An 18311-nucleotide genomic window follows, 5' to 3' on the forward strand; every position below is an offset into this window, starting at 1 on the left:
TTTTCCTTATCGAATTCCTGTAAATTTGAGTATTTTAGCAACAGCGTGGATGCAAATCAAGCATGATAATGGGAATGGATAAGAAAGCCTATTTTTTTCCCCTCATTACTCAGCTCCCCATTGCTCAAGTACAGGAATTAGACACAACAGCAGAAGTAGTAAAGTTACATTTGCCTGGCATTCTGCTGGGGCTCACTAGAACTCTTGCTATTGCAAAAGGTACCTTGTGAACAAGGGTGCTCTGCATCCAATCATTGAACTAGGTCACTTACTGGGACAGGAGAGTGACTCTTTTATAACAGAGCTGCTTTCAGCTTCTTCCCTGAGCTTCACCCCAAGGGGGAAAGAGGATTGAGAGGAAAAAGAAAAAAGAAAAGTGCACCATTGGTAACTGTGTCTCTGCTGCCATGGGGAACAGGAAACTGAGCAAGGAGAATATTATCCTCATAGGTGACAAAAGGACCAAAAAGCCTTATTGAGTCTTCTTATCAACATTATAAAAATGCATCCTGTGACCTCAGGAAATGGAAAACTCCACACTCCCTAATCACATCACCTTGCTCTAATGAGGCACAATGAGTTTGGTCACAGTCTGTTACAGAAGGGTGCTCACTAAAACTGATTCCTAATCAAAACCACCAGTATTTCGTATTGTTTCATCAGGAGGAAACAGACTTGAGGTACTCAGGGTTATAATATAATTTCAAATAACATACAGAGGTTAGTAATACCAAATTGCTGATAAAAATTTTAATACAAAACAAATTTTTTATACAAAATACATATTTATTGTCTTACCATAATGAAGTATGTTGTAGAAAAGACAGAATTATAGCACTGGACATGGCTTTAAAGTTCTTAGGTTTTATAAACTAATTTCTATGAGCTGAGAATGCTATTTGGTTTGGGGTTTTTTAAAAAAAACTTTAAGGAATAATACTACTAAATAGCTTTTGCAGACTTTTGCAAACAAATATGGAAGTTATTAGTATTCAAGAATTTCTTCTTGAAACAATGTCAATTATTTGCACAGTACATCTACTTTGCCTGCAAAGCAAAGTAGAAATTCAATGAATTTTAGGCTACAGAAGTTTACAAGAAAGTGATTTTTTAAAACTTACCATCAATATCTTGCTCAATGATATCTCTTTGCTTCTGGAATATCTCTTTTAAACTGACATAAGCAAACCCAATATCCTCACATTCAAGATCCTGCTCATCTTCTGGGGGATCACTGACCACTGTAAATTTTAGGCTAAACACACATGCACAAAAACAAAAAAAAAAAAAGGTATTTTGCTTTCAAAAAGGGTCAAAATCAAATTACAAATAATGAAAAAAACCCCATACTATTTTACAAGTTTAAAATGCATAAACACCCTTGGTGTATAGGCAGAATCTTTCCATAAATTTTGTTTCTTGGTGGTCCTTTTGCTACAATAAAATGGGAAACTGGACTACTGATGAACTTCTGCCTTCCTATTTATTCAATACAAAACTGAAATTTCAGCACAAGCCAAATCAGACATTCTGATAACGGCAGGAAAAACTTACTTAGTAACACAGGAGACAGTAGTAACATGATGGCAATGTAAGAGATGAATGCTTCTGTTCTGAGAAAAAGCTCACTGCTGTTATTTTACCTTCTTTTACCTCAGGTTTGTAAAATATTTAGTATCGTTATCTAAGTATTTATAGGGGAAATTGTCGCACACAGACCAGCTATTGTTTCACTCTGTTGAGGAATCAATCCATTGCAGGTGGCTCAGGAGCAGCTGCACGTTGAGCACTGGAGAAGCCCAGCCCAAGGCAAGAGGCTGGGAACTACAATCCCTTAGCACAACAAAGGGCCCAGGACCCGTGGCCCAGCCAGGGCAGGGACAGTCAGAGATACAGGCAGGAGTCAGTAACTCCCAGACCTGGGGTACAGCCAGGGCAGGGACACTCCGGAACATGAGGGTACGAACCTTTGTTCAGGGTCCCTCCTCTGATATGAGGCTCCAACTTGAACTGTTATTGTCTTATTTAATTACTGCACCAAAAATGAAGTTATTTTAAGGATTGGGACCTGTAAGACTCAGCGATTGGAAACCTGGGCTGAAGTTGGTGAGGACAACTGGTCTGACTGGGACAGTGTGAGGGGTGTAGCTGCAAAGGGACCTCAGATCAGGTGAAGTGTGACTGCCACAGTGGTCCTGGATAGTTGGACAGGGAAATTTCTTTAGCAACTAAATTATCTGTCAGGGAAATAAAAAAGAGTATTTTATTCTCATTATTGTTAAATCTTAGTAAAACATGCTTTATTAGAATATGTTCAGCAACCTTCCTAATATAGATGCCAAATAAGGGATATGGAATGAAGAGAGTCACTCTCTCTTTCTCGGAGTGAATCAGTGATTTGTGAGTAAGATTTACAAATGACTCTGACACTTCAAATACAATCAGCAGGTATCCTAGTCTTCTGTAAATTGAATGGATCTTTAAATTAACAGTTGTTCCATTTTAATGATTATTGACATTCAAGAAGAGACAGAATCAAAGTATATTATTCATTCTCTCCAAGTAATGCACATGGCTACCTCAATGAAAAAAAAATGAATAAGAACAAATTTATTACGATGAAATTGAATAAGTCTAATTTCTAGTCTTTCTCATATGTATTCATCTAATAGATGTCTGCTACATCCATATATACACATATATATATTTTTTTCCTTTAAATTCTGGGGCCAAGGAATATTTCCTGCAGTTCTTAAGACTCCTTTAAGTATTCTCAATTCAGAAAGCAACAAATGTACTACTCTACCATTGCATAGACACGTGCTTTTCAAATTCATTACTGACAGATACTGATGATAGAATCTAGAAACTCTGTTTCGTAAAACAAAGTTGTTTAAAAAAAAAACCAACAACAAACCAAACACCCTCCCAAATTAAACCACAGCACTAAACAAACATTAGATGAGTTTGTAATATTCCATTCCATATGCACCTACTCAGAGAAGAAATAAGACCAGCAGCAGCCAGATCACAATGCAGGCATCATTCCTAGCTGAAACAATTATTTTTTATTATTAGTTATGTATTAGCTACTTAGGGTTACCTTATCAGTGAAGATAAACAAAAAGGCAAACCACGAGCATTATTTACAAAGACCTAAAATACAGGTTTTTAGTATTAATCTGTACCTGTCAGCAGGTAGATCTGGCTTTAGAAGAATTGACTTGAGATACTCTCTTTCTACATGATTATTTTCCTTATCCACATTTATCACTGCAAAGCAAATAAATTAATATAACTGGTTATCAATTGTTTTTCACCTATTAGAAGAAAGAACATGAAGAAAAGAACAAAATAAAATAAGTGTTTATTTCCTTTTATTTTCTAAGGAAAAACAACAATGTGAGAATCAAATGTTAAAATCATGTGATCTAATGGTGTGTACTGGCAGGCTTCTATGAACACTGTCAAAAAAAAGATAGAAAAGCAGCATCTAAGCATGTCACAGAGCTGCCGCTTTCTATTAATGGCAATAGCATCCATGATTTTAAAAGCCAAGGGTCTTTACTGCTTTGCATTTGAAGTGATTTACTCTATTTTCTTCCACTAGGAAGTTAGAGATAATGAGAATGCATGGCAAAGTGCTTATCCTTTTTGACAACCTCAGTAATTCAATCCTCCTTTCCTGCCACAGTATTTCAATACAAGAAATCTTCAGACCAATGAACTGGAGAAAATCTGTCATCTATATTCCCTCTCAAGTGGGCAATGCCAACATAGCAGTGGTTTATGTGACATTTCTGATTCATTTCCGTCTTCAGCTACACACGGAACAATCCAATAATCTAAGAGTAAGAGGAGGATCTAAATGAGTGAATTCTTTGGGAAGTTGCGTTTTAAAATCAGTTTTGTAGATGGCAGAAATTTTAAAGATCTGACTAAGACACTATTTCTGCAAAACCACTTTTATGTAATTATTTTTAATTTGAATGCCTGTATTAAGGGTTTGTCACAAATAGCAACAACCCTAACACTGATTCACCCTCTCCAGAATACTCTTAGCTAAAAGTCCAAGACTGAAGCACTCAGGCTGAATCTTAAATGAAATAAGATTTTACCAGGAAGAAAAATTTAATTGAAATACGATGACATAGCTGGGGAAATAATTAACAAGAGAATTATAAATTATTACAATAGTTCTATGTATGCTAGTAGTGTAAATATAAAGTATTAATTGGCAAAGTATGACAATTAGTATGAAACAAGGATGAATCAGTTCCCCTATTAAAAAGCTGTCATTAAAGGAACACTGAGTATTTGCAAGTAGTGATGAAGTCCAATTACATATTCTCTCTTTTCAACAGTGTTTTAGATGTACAGGTTCGAATGTTTTTCTTTTGCTAAGATGTATCATCATGTCCTGACAGAAAAATTAGATCATGCTCTTCTAAAAAGAATATACAGATTTTAGTTATGTACAGTCTAATTTTGAAATTTATGTGCTACTAGCATATTTAAATATGTTGTGATGTTGCCATTTTCTATACCAGCCTCCTTCAGCGTTTCATTGTATACTTGATAATTGCATACTTACCTCATTTCTTAAAAATCACTTTTAGTAGTTCCCAAAATATCTGGAAAATAGGCAAATAGAGTTGACATACAGAAATGCAACTATAATATATAGGAAGTAGGTTTTATTGCAGGTATTTTCATAAGACAGAATTTAAGAGAAGAACCAAGCCTGCTCAGAAATACATCAGCCTTACCAGTGCTATAGTTGTAGTGAATCCTCTGACCACCAGGTGGTTTTGGAAGTGACAGTGGGGTCTCCTCTGCAAGGAAATGGTTTAATCTGCATTCTACAAACAGCTGCTGTATTGTCTCATCTGCTGTAATTCGTGACTCAGTAAGACCGAGTGATGTAATTTTAATCTGAATTTTTTCAGCTTCCTATTTAAAAACAAAATATAAACATAATACAAATTATTTTTGTTTCTTTAAGTGTTAACACAAAACAAACATACATAAATATATGTAAATCATCAGCATTCTATATGATTAATACTGATTGACTGACATATACAAAATGAGACTCTAAAGCTCCAGGGTTTGTAGCTAAGACTGTTGTTGCAAGAGATACTGATTTCCATTCAATGTTTAAAACGTTTTTGCAGAAATCATAGCTATAGTCTGCTGGTTCTCTTTAGGTAAAAATGCTATCTGAATCACAAATTCCAGCTGTCATCATTTTTACCTACACAGCAAAGTGATCCTGTAACTGCTTAAAATACTATTAGTAATACAAGGTACTGAAGCTTTCCAAATAAAAGAGAATTGTTAGTATCTACTGCAGAATATAAAATATTTATTAAAATATTAAATATTTATTAAAATATTTCTTCTATATGGAAATATTTTGACAATTTTTATTTCTAAACTTAAATCACCTGAAGTACTAAATCACATTCAAAGTATTAACTTTCTATATTCAGTCAGAACTCCAAGTTAATGTTCTTATTTAATATGGTGATAGCTTACATTTTGCTGAGAAGATGATAAAATTAATCAAAATGAAAAGCAATATATCTGATAGTAAAAATATCCACCATACAGAATAATTTCCATAGCTGTCAAGTCCTTTCAGCATTTGATTATGTAATTTTACCCCCTCCTTTCAAAAGACTTCATTTTATTATATATCCTATGACACTTTAACTTAAAGTCCAAATCTGGATCAATATTTCAATAAGGTTCTTCCACTCTTCAGCAAGTTCATGGAAATTTTACCAGGATGACAGAAAAATTCCACAGCATTCTGTCTCTACTAATAAAGGTTTATGGCTTTAGCAATTTTTTTTCCTAAAATCTAGTAAGTTAAATGGCTACTGAATGTCATTAAAGTGATAGTCTTTGACTTGAATATGCTTTTCCTATTCAAATTTAGAAATGAAATTAAACAAAATGAAGTGTTTTATGATCAATCATACATCATAGACAAGAAGAAAAAATAAAGAAGCAACTGGTACAGACTGAAAACTGGAAAATCTGTTAGATATGCCTTATGATCAATATATCTAAGAAATAACCATGAACTGTCTAATTTGCAACATACAAAAAACCCTGGTGTGATCTTAAATTACTTATATAGTGTGGCATACAATTCATATTTATAGGATAATTAGCAAAATTATCTCCAAAATTCACAAAACTTAGTTACAGTATTTGAGTATCAGCAGGATAATTATCTCAAAATTTTAAAGGAAGTGATTTCTGATCTTAAACAAACAAAAAAGAATTCAATGGCAGTTTTGACATGCTGTATTCTATAATCAACCCAAGAATTCAAGCAAAGTAATGTGCATTTTTAAAATCCAACTTTCATCACACGTTGCCTTAATAGTGTATAGCTTTCACTGTTTTTATCTACTGTTCACAAACATGCACATTGTTACCCATCAATGGAGGGACGTAGAAATTGAAACCTGACATTAATCTACATTAAAAATCCTCTCAGAATTGTTCTTACATAATTTTGATAAAATAAAATACAGGATGACTAGAAAGGTATAGAGCAATTGTATTATCGTTTGACTTAATAATGATTACTAGTATTCATTTTAGTTCTCAAAATTACAGGTGAAATTTTTTTAACATTTTAAATTATGCAATCTTCAGAAGTGCCTTCTGTATTTTTCTGAAGAACATATAAGTCACACCATTTCTACAAATCTACTGTAGTTGAAGAGATGTAGCTTCTTTAAGATGTACCTTCTACAGCTTAAAAAAAAAGGAGCAGTATTTCTTATACATGTTTCTTGTTGCTAGTTACTTTGTAAGATACCACATAGCCTTGGAAAGAGCACTTCAAAAAAATAAAACTACCTCTAGGATATCACATTCCAGAACATTTAAACCTGATAATTTCAAGTACTAGCTTTATGGCTAAGATTGTTCAGTCCATGTTAGATATAAAAGTGTGAATTTTTTTTTTTAGAACTATCCTATTGAAATACTGTTCAAAATAAGTTTGTATTATTAAAGTTATATTATGCTGTACTATTTTGTATATATGACTTCTAGTTCTGAATTGCGGGTTTTAAGACTAAGTCAAGAGATTTGATACCGTACATGTATAGCTTCATTGAAAACTGATGTTAGATATAGCAACGCTACTCTTAGAGGACATTAGGCTTAAAATATTTTTTAGTCTTACCAAATAATTGCCATGTATACTCTGACTCAGCTGTTTAATATTTGTGGATACTGGACTTGAAATAATACAGTCATCACTGTCAGTTTTTATTGATTCAACAGCATCATCCTCTTGATGATCTTCTTGATCTTAAAAAAAAAAAATCAATGCAGGTAACACCCGCTATATTTTAGACCACCTAAGACTTAATAAGAAATCTCATAGCAATAAATTTCCTTTTCTAATATAAAAAGAGTAAGTTCCAGGTAAATCTTTTCTTCCTGTGACTCAATGACCTTTAGAGTCATCTCATCTGTATTTTTTCTGGTTTGTTAAAAAAATAATGTTTTCCAGATACAAACTGACTAATAGAGTTAAGTCCTCTAACGAACTAAGTATGCACAGCTGTTAGCTTTATTTAAGAATATGGCCTGAATTTCTTCTGATTTCCTTTAACACCATGCATATGCAAAAGAAAAATGCACCTTTTTTCTTCAGTAAAAAAGTATGCAGGTGCATTATTTTCTGGAACATTCCAGAGCATTTTTCCCCATGAAGCAAATTATAAAGACAACTGGTATTCAAAATCAATACTCAGCAAGTTTTTCCAATCTTTTTAATGAATGCTTATGCAAAAGCTGCCAACAACTAAACATAAAATTTTAGCATTCTGCTTCTGCTTTTATTTTAAACTTCGTATCATGGACTTGGTTATTGCTATAATAAACAGTTTAAGCTTTGAGCTGGAACAGGATGACCTGGCTTTTATAATCTTTAAATAAATCTAATAACTTTGTGTCACATATGTGATATAGCATCCTAGCCCTCTCACTCTCTGAAAGGATTCTGGTATCAGCATTGGCTGTTATCTGCAGACAAAAAGAGCATATTCATTAAAATAGTTTTTGGAACAGCATAGATCTAAAGGAGAATACGAAGACATTTAAAATAGAAGGCAGGTTTCCTTTAATATTTTACGAATCTAAGTCATATATCAGATTTTTGCAATCAATTACAATATGGCTTCCATTTGGGAAGAAAACACATCTTTATCCATCACCTAGCTTCAGCTGTAGAGTATGCCAGAATATAATTTATATCATGAAGTTTCTTATAATGAGGCAGCTTCCACTACTAGTACGAAATGCTTATGAAAATGGAAAGAGACAGATTTTTTCAGAAAATACATGTACTTATTAATAACAATGAATTCTACCTTCTGGTTCCAATTCTTCAATTATTTCTGTCTCATCTTTAGAAGTAGTCAATGTTTGGTCAGCCAACTGCTCCTCTGACAGATGAGAGAGCTCTTCTTTTTCCTGCTGAATTTCTTCAGCCATCTCCTTCACTTTGTCACCCGACAGTTGTTCAGCATCCTGTACCACATGCTACAGAAAGATAAACTGATAAAAACAGTCTTTATAAAGCTCCTTGAATAGCAGAAGTTACTGAAGTTCAAAACTTGAAGAGTTACGGCCCACGTTCATTATCCAGAGCCTTTTAACAACTGTATTGCTTATGCAGTGCAGGAAACAATGAGAAGGTGTCAACTGCTGTAACATATAATTTATATACAGCAGAAAGACTGTTATCTAACTGCATTTGTGAAAACATAACTATTATTATAAATTTTGGACCTGTCAACATACATACAGCCTGTTTGATTTCCAGTTTAATTTATATTTGTTTTCTACAAGTTCTATAAGACTCAGTCAAAAAACCCCAAAACACACACCATACCCAAGAAGAACTTTTGATAGCTAAATTTACACACATAGGCCTGCACATAATTTTATCTGTGTGCATGTAAATTGATTTTGGTATGAATATTACTATCTCAAACCTGTAGTTAGGTCATTATTATAACTGTAGTGAACCCTATGGAATTACATTTTAAATGCTAAAGTATTTCCATATTATTTTCAAATACAGAGCCCTAAGTTAGGAATAAAACAAGGGGAAGCCTTTAATATACAGTAGACAATTAAAATACAAAAGTAGGTATAGATTTACTGGTGGAGAAGCATTTGGACAGAAAATTACATCCTCCTTTGCCTCCCTGCATTACCATCACAGGTTATTGACCTCTGCTAGAGCTTCTACGTATGAGGCTGGACAATTCTTACAAGCAGTTTGGGTGAATCAAACCATTCATCCCACCTTTTAGTGAGTCTCCTTTTTTATTTGCTTTGGCATGTATCACATTGACAAGACATTTTATTAAGAACTAGATTCTCTGCTATTGAAAAAATGAACTGGAAAATGAAACAGACTTCCCATTTTAATCTGCCCAACTTCTGTTTTTCTTGCATGGATAGTTTCTTGCCGTTTCATCACAAGACTTAGACATCAGAGAAGGCCCAGCTGTTCCATTATTTAGGCCTAATAGTACTTTTGTCTTTAACCAGACAACGAGGCTTAAATTTTTAAAACAGCTAGAGGAGCTGTCAACCCAGCAACTTCTGATGGAGAAGACTTCTGATGGTGACCAAGTAGCTGTCGCAGAAAATCCTAGTTTATGAAAAATTGTCAAACTTTGAGAAGTTACTGTTTGGACAGCTGAAGATATTTTGTGTGTGCAACTATCCGGCTAACGTTTCAGTTTTTCATATCTAAGCTCTCAAAAGATTATATTCACCAACATTTGACTTTTTGTTTTTTGAAGTTGATAAATGCAACATATTAACTTAATTCTTATTTCCAGTCTATACTCTATAGCTCTCAATGAAGTTCTAGTCATAGTAAACTAAACAGCAACAGAATCTGTTAATTGAAAATTGATGTTAACTTTTAAAAGAATAAATCCAATTAAGTAATTTATGAAATGAAAAAACTCCACAACTAGTTTTTAATTAATGCAATATTATTAATATTATAATTGTATGTAATATATAAACATAACCTTTTATACATGCCTGTTGAAGAACCTACCTTTACTTACTGGATTTGCTTAAAACACAACCTATTCTTAATTCTCTAAATGCAAATTATTTCAGAAGAAAATTTACACAATGCAGCAAATACATTTTAGTTAGTTCCATGCAGACTCTCTTAGACTCTGGAAGGATGTACAGATGACAGTGTATCCCAAGTTAAGAAGTATCATTCTTTTCAGAATGTGTGTAATCTTAGCTGATAAACTTAATTTTAGAGATGACACTGAACTGTGTCAAACTGTGTATCCCATTAGCCCAACGCTCAGGATCTGTTTGGATTAAGCTGGTTTCTATAGAGGCATATGCAGTGCAACTGGTACACTGTAGAAAGACACTTGAATAATGCAGAGAGCTGAGAAACACAGTGCAGAGTGAGCTGATTAGTCCTGTTAGAATCTACCCTAAGCCAGTGGAAATTGAAGCTTGTAAACTGTGGAGGATATCAAGCAGTTCTGAGGCAGTCACACAAACATCCCTGCATTGTGTCCCCCATCTATATGCAGTACTATGCTATCATTCATTGTCTGGGACATCACAGTATTGTGCTGCTAAAATCATCCATTGTTCTTAATTATTAGTTCTACAAATTGCCCATATGGAGCCACAAGTAGCCTTTCATGCTTCATCATGGATGATAGAAATACTTAGAACTTACTGCCATCTGTATTGCACTAACATCCAGAAAAGAGACTCTCTTGTGTGCTTGAGCTGCATGCTGCTTCGTTTTGAGTGCTGGAGTCTGTAAGGAACAAATATATTGAAGAACATTTATTGCCATCTTATTTTACAATAAATTATGAGGAACCCTAATTTTTTTCAAAGCCAAATCTAATGGCGCTAAATTTAATTCTAATCAGACACAATTTAACAGAATTCATATACAACATACTTCTCAGATTACATCATGGAACCCATGGAGATTTTATATATAATACAAATTTACATTATGGAATAATATAAAATATTAGAGTTATTTCAGACATAGAATATTTTAAACAGCTTAGGTTAAAAAAAAAGCCCACTAAAAACTCTAGTATTTTAATTTATACATTTCAACCTGTTTGCTTTTATTTCTTAAAGGACTGTTAAAGATGTTTGAAAGTCCCTTCTTTTTCTGTGGCCCTTATTTAAATGTGATTATACAGTGAATTATATTTTCAAAATTCTCTTCAATATCCAGCTAAAAAACCCATTGTGAAGGAATCTCAATCTCGTAATACTCCAATGTCAAGAACTTCAAGACCTTTTTGAACAACTGCTTCACCCACTCTACGTATCCGACACCTAGCTGATTTAAAATTCATGAGTATGATACTAAAACATCTGCCACTTACAGCTCAAGAAAATGAAATATAATGTCAAATGTTCTAATGATAATTTCAATAAAAATAAAAAAGTTTAAGACTTTGCCTCTTCAGACAAGGTATAATTCAACTAGTTCTTGATCTTATTATATGAAAAACTGCTAACGTATTTTCCAGTTCAAGAGTCTTTAACTTTATTACACTTTGAACACATCAAGACTTGACCTAAGGTATTTGAACTTAAAAAGAAAGAATTGAACAGTTTATCAAAACTATTGCAGAATCACAGAATGGCTTGGATTGGAAAGGAACTTAAAATTTAGTTGCAAATTCCCTGCCATGTGGAGGGACATCTTCCACTATACCAGGTGCTCCAAGCCCCATCCAACCTAGCCTTGGACACTTCCAGGGATGGGAAAACCCCAGCTTTTCAGGGCAATCTGTCCCAGTCAAAGGAATGGCTGGAGTTTGTCAGGAGAGGGACAGATTGGACATCAGGAACAGGTTCTCTGCACAGAGGGTGGTCGGGCACTGAACAAGCTCCCCAGGGAACGATCATGGTCCCAAGGCTGCCAGAGCGCCAGGAGCATTTGGACAACTGGGATTGTCCCAGTTTGCATTTGGAGAATTTGGGATTGTTGAGGTGTCTGTGCAGGGCCAGGTGTTCAACTCATTGATTCTGATGAGTGCCTTCTAACTCAGCCTATTCTATGATTCTATGAAGAATTTCTGCCTTCTAATCTAAACCAACTTTCCTTGAGTTTGAAGTCATACCCCCTTGTCCTATGCCCTTGTAAAAAGCCTCTTCTCTCCAGCCTTCTTGTAGGCTTCCTTAGGTACTGGAAGGCTGCAATTAGGTCATCCTGAAGCTTCTCTTCTCCATGAAGTAATTCTCTCCATCAAGTACAGACCCAAACATACCTTGGATGGTTGTTCGTGCTCCCTAAAACTGGGTGTTATATATCCCAGATCCTTTGACCTCTGTTTGTAGGGAATAATAGCTTGGTCCATAGGAACTTGTAACCTGATCCAGTATTCTACAGTACCATAATTTTTAATGTGTCCTGTTTTTCCTAAGGAATAAATAGGGGATTGCATTAATTTTCTTTTCAACATTAAGGTATGTTACTCAAAAGCTAGGAAAAAACACAAATTCAAGATTTAGAAAAGCCACAAATTAAAGATTGTGCCTATGCATTACACCAGTGCTGGTGATGTGAGATCTGTAGTTCATGTTAGAAACATAAACAACTCTTCAGGCTCCCATTGTATGATCCAAAATCAAAACATGGCCATTTTTCCCTACCTACATATTTACTACAGGGTCAAATCAAAGTTCAATATTTTTATCTCCTTAAGGCACATAAAGGTTAGGACACTTTTGTTTGTTAATAATTAGAAGTGTCCCAAAAAGTGGTATGCAATTTAAATTACTGGCAAAGGTACCACTTTACAATGCCTTATTAAACCAGATTTTCTACAAGAGCGGGCAGTTAAGAGGTCACTGAATATGCTGATCCGACAAAACGTTTCTAGAAGAAAAAGTAAGCTGCAAAGAACATTCAATACTTCTTAGAAGTGTCTTGTCCAGGATACCTTAAAATTATTTTAATATAATGAATATGAATTTGCCTAAAATAATCCACAAAATGTAAATAAACACCCTCCTAGATTATGTTACTATATATATATATTATTAATCATAATCACCATAATTTGTACCTTTTTCACTATTATATGGCGAACTTTGTCTTACCAGTTTAGATTACACTGTTTCTTCCTTTGTTTATTGATAAGGAATGAGAGGATATACTTATGACATTCAGCCCAGATAAAAAGCATTGATGTTTGATATGGGCGAAGTGGGGGTGTCTCCTTTATTGGGTTTTTTCCCTCCTACCCTGTGGCTATATGCTGTTATGGCCAAAATTGCACCCATCCCAGCTTTCCACAAATGTTGGCAGAATCACAAGAACATGCTGCACATCCAACAGAAAATACCATTCTTGTAAACACTTTGTTTCCCCCTTTTGAAATATTAATGTACAAATTCATTTTTGTCAAATATGCATTATTTATAACTTGCAATATAGTGATATATAATCAAACAGAATACTTTGCAATATCTTAACTACCAACTAAATTTGCTGTGTTGTAGATCTTGCCGTCGTTTTCCAAGATTTCATGGAACTTAAGCTGACAAGAAGCAATTGTTTCATAATCTATGCCATACGCACGATGAACCTCCAGCATGATGCTGTTTTCCTGTATATAGTGAAAGAAGCTATCATCAGACTGCACAAGAAACTGAGAAGTGAAGTCATATGATGGGGTCTTCCCATTAACTACTGGGGTTATCTGAAGTTCAAAGTCATAGAAGGCGTAAGTACAAAAGGTAGCAGGTTCCCAGTCACCAAAAGTGAGCATAGCTTCAGAAGAGAAGATCACTTTGGTGATATGAATTTCAAAAAGGCTCTCTCCTCTTTCTAAATGAACAGTTTCAACAAATCCACCCACTGGATCACTCGGCAATACTTCTCGTCTGGACTTAAGTGGTTTTGTATCGTACACAATGTCTCTTAGTTGGGCTGCAACAGATAAAATAGAGTTATAATATGATTGTCTTTTCAAAAACTCAAATACAATTAATGACTGAGAAGAAAGGATAAAGGCATAATTCAACTATCTTATCAATGTTACTTTCATAAAGGCATTATCAAAAAGAATTCATACACTGAATGCCCACTGAGCACACTGGCAACAATCAAGAGTATTTTCTCAATGGAGCTGCCTCCACAGCTAGACACAGGCTTCTAACAGTTATTATCAGGTTATATAGGGGAGTTAAAAAGGTGAAATTCAGAAGTCTTAAGCAATATTCAAAGTAATTATCACTATGCAAATATAGCAGATTTAAGATGCACATTTTTGTAGGGTTGATCTAAATTTGCCAGAGAAAGAATTAATACATTTGACTTTTAACATGTGTTATATCTTGAGTGGATAGAACTATCAGCAAAGACCTTCACATGTTTCCCAGCCTCAGGTGATAAGTGGTTAATAAGTGGTTAACACAGGTTGGATGGGGCTCTGAGTAGCCTTCTAGTGGAAGATGTCCTGCCCCTGGCAGGGGTTTGGAATGAGATAAGTTCCAACCCAAGCCATTCTGGGATTGTATGATTCTAAGAAATCAAAATACATGCTTACAGAATTAGGACATAAACCATGATGCAGTAGATGCAACTTGGAGACAAAACGTGAAAATTGTTTCAACATCAGAGTTTGTAAAATATCCTATTTGAAGCTTCCTATGCACTTTTTACACAGTGAAGCCACTAAAAAATACATGAAATTCATCCTGTTTAAATACTATGTGAGTATATTATAACAAGACTTGAGGAATTTTAGTAACACAAAGTGATTCTGTAATGATATTACTGCAAAGTAAAAGGTTGACCATAACGAATGATTTATTAGAAAAAAACAAGTTTGGTCATTTTATTCTTATTCAGCAATACTTGCAGTATAAAAATCACTTTGTTGGATTTGGTTTAGTTAATAACTGTCATTTAAGTCAATGAAAATTAACTGAAATAGATACCTTTGCATGAAAGAACTGACCGTTCTACAATTTTTAGGAATGGAAAAGCGTTTCAACTGGAGAACAAATTTAAAACAGTAATTTGGAGGAGATAAAATATAAAAAAAAATTAGTGAAGACTATGATTTAAAGATACCTTCTAGTTTTCTGATACGTGCAGCTCTAATATCAAGAAGATGGGTATACTGTTCCAGTTTTAACTCATAGTCTTTCTGTAGACTTTCCATTTTTCTTGTCATTGTTTCTACTTCAGTCTGAAAAACAATTGCATGTAAAAAGAACTTCTGAGGATTGTCTGTATGGATGTTGCACATGGCTTCTGGCTACAAGTTAAAATACAGTTAGATTTGAGGAAAGAACATTTAGAGTATGCAAAAATAGCAGCAGTTTTTCACTAATCAATACAACACATCAATTCTAATGTCAGCAGTCTAAAAATGCCAATAGGAAAAACAGAGTAGCTTTTGTTTTAGGACAATATACCTAACAGTTTCTTTAATGATTTTATTATTTTAAATGCTGATTAATTGAATGAAAAGTCAACATATGATCTGCACTACTCCAACAGTGGAAGTAGAAAGAAGACAGTGAAAGCAGAGTGGTATGGAAAAGGAAGCTTATTTGATAAGCATGTTTACTATCTTACCTGTGAAGACCTGGTAGGAGCTCAGAGAGAAGGCACAGTCTGAGGGTAAAGGGCAGGATGAGCTAAAAGACTACAATTTAGTCACTTGGATCTCATGTTTTTTAAACAATATTTTCAGCAACAGCAGATTTTATGTTTGGTTCCCTATGGACAGACTGGCTTCATTGCTGAATTTGCAAGTCTTAATTATTACAAGTGTCAGAGCTACAGAAGTTAAAATGTTATTATCAGGTTATTTCCCACTGTAAGTAGAGTTTAGTACCTGGTAATCTTTGCTAATTTTGTGCTGCACAAGTAACAAATTCCTTGTCTTTTCAAGTTCTTGCACTGTTTCCGCATGTGTTAACTGCAGCTCCTGCAAAGAGCGTTCTAAATCTTCATGGATATCATCTCCCACTTTTTCCGAGAACAGAAGGTCCACATTCTTTTGTTGCTTTCGATCCTGGAGCACATTTGAAAAATTACTAAAGAAGATTTTTGCAAAAGATTTGCATGCATCTGCGCATGGCTTAATGCAATACTGGCATATACTTTTGGTACAACAGTAAGGCAGCAAGCAGAACTTTATAAACTTTAAGCACATGGTAATGCAAAAATAGGAATGAGGTAGACTAGAATATGTCCAGATTGTTTTCAGCAATGTAATCTCATAATTATCAGGAACCAATTAAAATGTATCAGATATTCAGAAGCAATCACTCCTGTCTATCCAATGAAAATACAAACAGATATATTTGCCTTTCTCACAATTAATAATCCTGCCTCCATAAATGTACAAACTCCGAATTATTATCCTCAAGTCTACATTCCTTCTGTTATTAATACTGGGGAGTTAGTTTTCATTGAGGTTTTCTGTATTTTTTTTTGTTTTTTTCTCATTATCATTATATAATCATCATTATAGTAAACACTTCCTCAAGAAAATAAAACATAAATTACCCAAACAGTGGAAACATTGCAAAATTATTTGTTCACTGATTTCTTCCTCTCACTCAATTTTTAATTTATGCAAGAGAAAAAAGAATAGGTATTTTCTGAGTATTTTTATTTTTCTCTTTTAATAAACAAAGAGAAGTTCCTAAGCATTGCTATACCACATATTGGAACTTCCATGCTTATGGTACAGTTGCATCAATTATAGAATTAATAAACAAAATTGGTTTTGGTAAACATCATAGGGATAACAAGATGCCATGATAAGTCATTTTACTGAGAAAAACTTAGTTTTTTTTAAATGGCTATGAATCTGATTTAATTCACTTTTGTTGTTATAATGAATTATTTACATAAATTAAGATTTAATTCTGGCAATTTTTTCATCTTCCCTTCTGATTAACAGTAACTAAAAAATGACAAGAGCACACATTTGACCTTGAGGCATCAACTACTGAAAGATGCTCAAATAATTCAGCCCTTGAAAATTCGAGGTGTGTAGAAAACATATAATGGTCACCCAAGGGTTTAACAAAAGAAGAAAAAACCCAACAAAACCAACAAAAACACCTTGCACAAATGAGAAAATAAGAGAATCCAAAATATGGAATTCTAGAATGGTTTGAGTTGAAAGGGTTCCTAAATACCATCTAGTTCCAACCCCGCCTTCTTTGTAAGGTACCTTTACAAGGAAGATGGTTTCATTGACTTCTGCCACACCAACATCACTTTCCTGAAACATAATGGAAAGGTGTTACCAAATGTGATTTGAAATACATTCAGAATAACAAGATATATTCTCACTAGACATGATGTTTTGCTTGATAGCATGAATAAATGAATACTTATTTTTCTATATTCTTTGACTTTCAAGAAGTATCTGCACTATGCCTAAAACATAGAGGGGTTTCTTTCCTCATATTTGAAACAAAAATACAGTTCACCTTGGTTAAAAACTTCACTTGATTTTTCAGATCATCTAGTTGTTGTTTTTGTTCCAGGTAGCGTAACTGCAGGTCTTTGTTGTCTTGCATCAGCTTTTCCTTTTGGTCTTGATATAGAAGAACAAAATATTATACTTAATTAAACATGGTTAAGAAAATTACAAACTTGATTTTTTCATATTAATATATGCATGAAAATTTCATTGCAAAAAGCAGAAACTAAAGTATTTTGTATGGGGAAATCGTCATGTCCATGTTCTGGTTAGGACAGGGTTAATTTTTGCAAGATGTCAACTTTTACTGACACAAACAATACTTTTCCATTAAGACAATCATTAAGAAATTGTACTTATTAAATAGTGTACTCTGTAGAACAGTACTATAAATAAGAACAACAAATGCAGCAATGCATGAGATTTTGTTCACATAAAATAAAAAGTATTTAGACAGTGTATGTATAACTAAGTAAATAGATACAGTGTATGAATTTATGAGATGAATGACAACAATCCTTGCTATAGGAATTGCTTCAACTTAGATTTCGTACTAGCTTATTTCAGTCTTTTAAAACCTGCATGAAACACTACTGTTAGTAAGCTTCAATGAACATGAACCAAACACCTATTGTAATTTATGGCTGAGAATCTGGGAAATACTGGTAAGATGAGAAACACAACTATACATGTCTAAGGGAAATGAGGCCGGTGGAAGAGTGATATAGCTTCTGAAAGTACCATATTAAAAAAAACCCC

General features: G+C 33.9%; 1 protein-coding gene across 10 annotated transcripts in view; it reads right to left on the minus strand.

Annotated features, from left to right (window-relative positions):
* LOC128795290 (protein fantom-like) overlaps positions 1 to 18311 on the minus strand; it is a 40225-nt gene that overhangs the window by 2930 nt on the left and 18984 nt on the right. For 2 of the 10 annotated variants that reach the window (XM_053955941.1, XM_053955940.1), the window contains exons 11-22: positions 17560 to 17666; positions 17298 to 17348; positions 15945 to 16124; positions 15173 to 15290; positions 13571 to 14023; positions 12357 to 12508; positions 10787 to 10870; positions 8412 to 8583; positions 7217 to 7344; positions 4770 to 4953; positions 3189 to 3273; positions 1122 to 1255 (exon numbers count right to left, since the gene is read on the minus strand). In XM_053955941.1, the coding sequence (XP_053811916.1) occupies positions 1122 to 1255; positions 3189 to 3273; positions 4770 to 4953; positions 7217 to 7344; positions 8412 to 8583; positions 10787 to 10870; positions 12357 to 12508; positions 13571 to 14023; positions 15173 to 15290; positions 15945 to 16124; positions 17298 to 17348; positions 17560 to 17666 (1848 nt within the window). Of the gene's footprint in view, positions 1 to 234; positions 328 to 1121; positions 1256 to 2068; positions 2238 to 3188; positions 3274 to 4594; positions 4635 to 4769; positions 4954 to 7216; positions 7345 to 8411; positions 8599 to 10786; positions 10871 to 12356; positions 12509 to 13570; positions 14024 to 15172; positions 15291 to 15944; positions 16125 to 17296; positions 17349 to 17559; positions 17667 to 18311 lie in introns of those variants that run through there. The other 8 variants (XM_053955943.1, XM_053955942.1, XR_008433469.1 and 5 more) reach the window with 8 other exon arrangements.

Source organism: Vidua chalybeata, chromosome 14, assembly GCF_026979565.1.
Source record: "Vidua chalybeata isolate OUT-0048 chromosome 14, bVidCha1 merged haplotype, whole genome shotgun sequence".
Classification (NCBI taxonomy): Eukaryota; Metazoa; Chordata; class Aves; order Passeriformes; family Viduidae; genus Vidua; species Vidua chalybeata.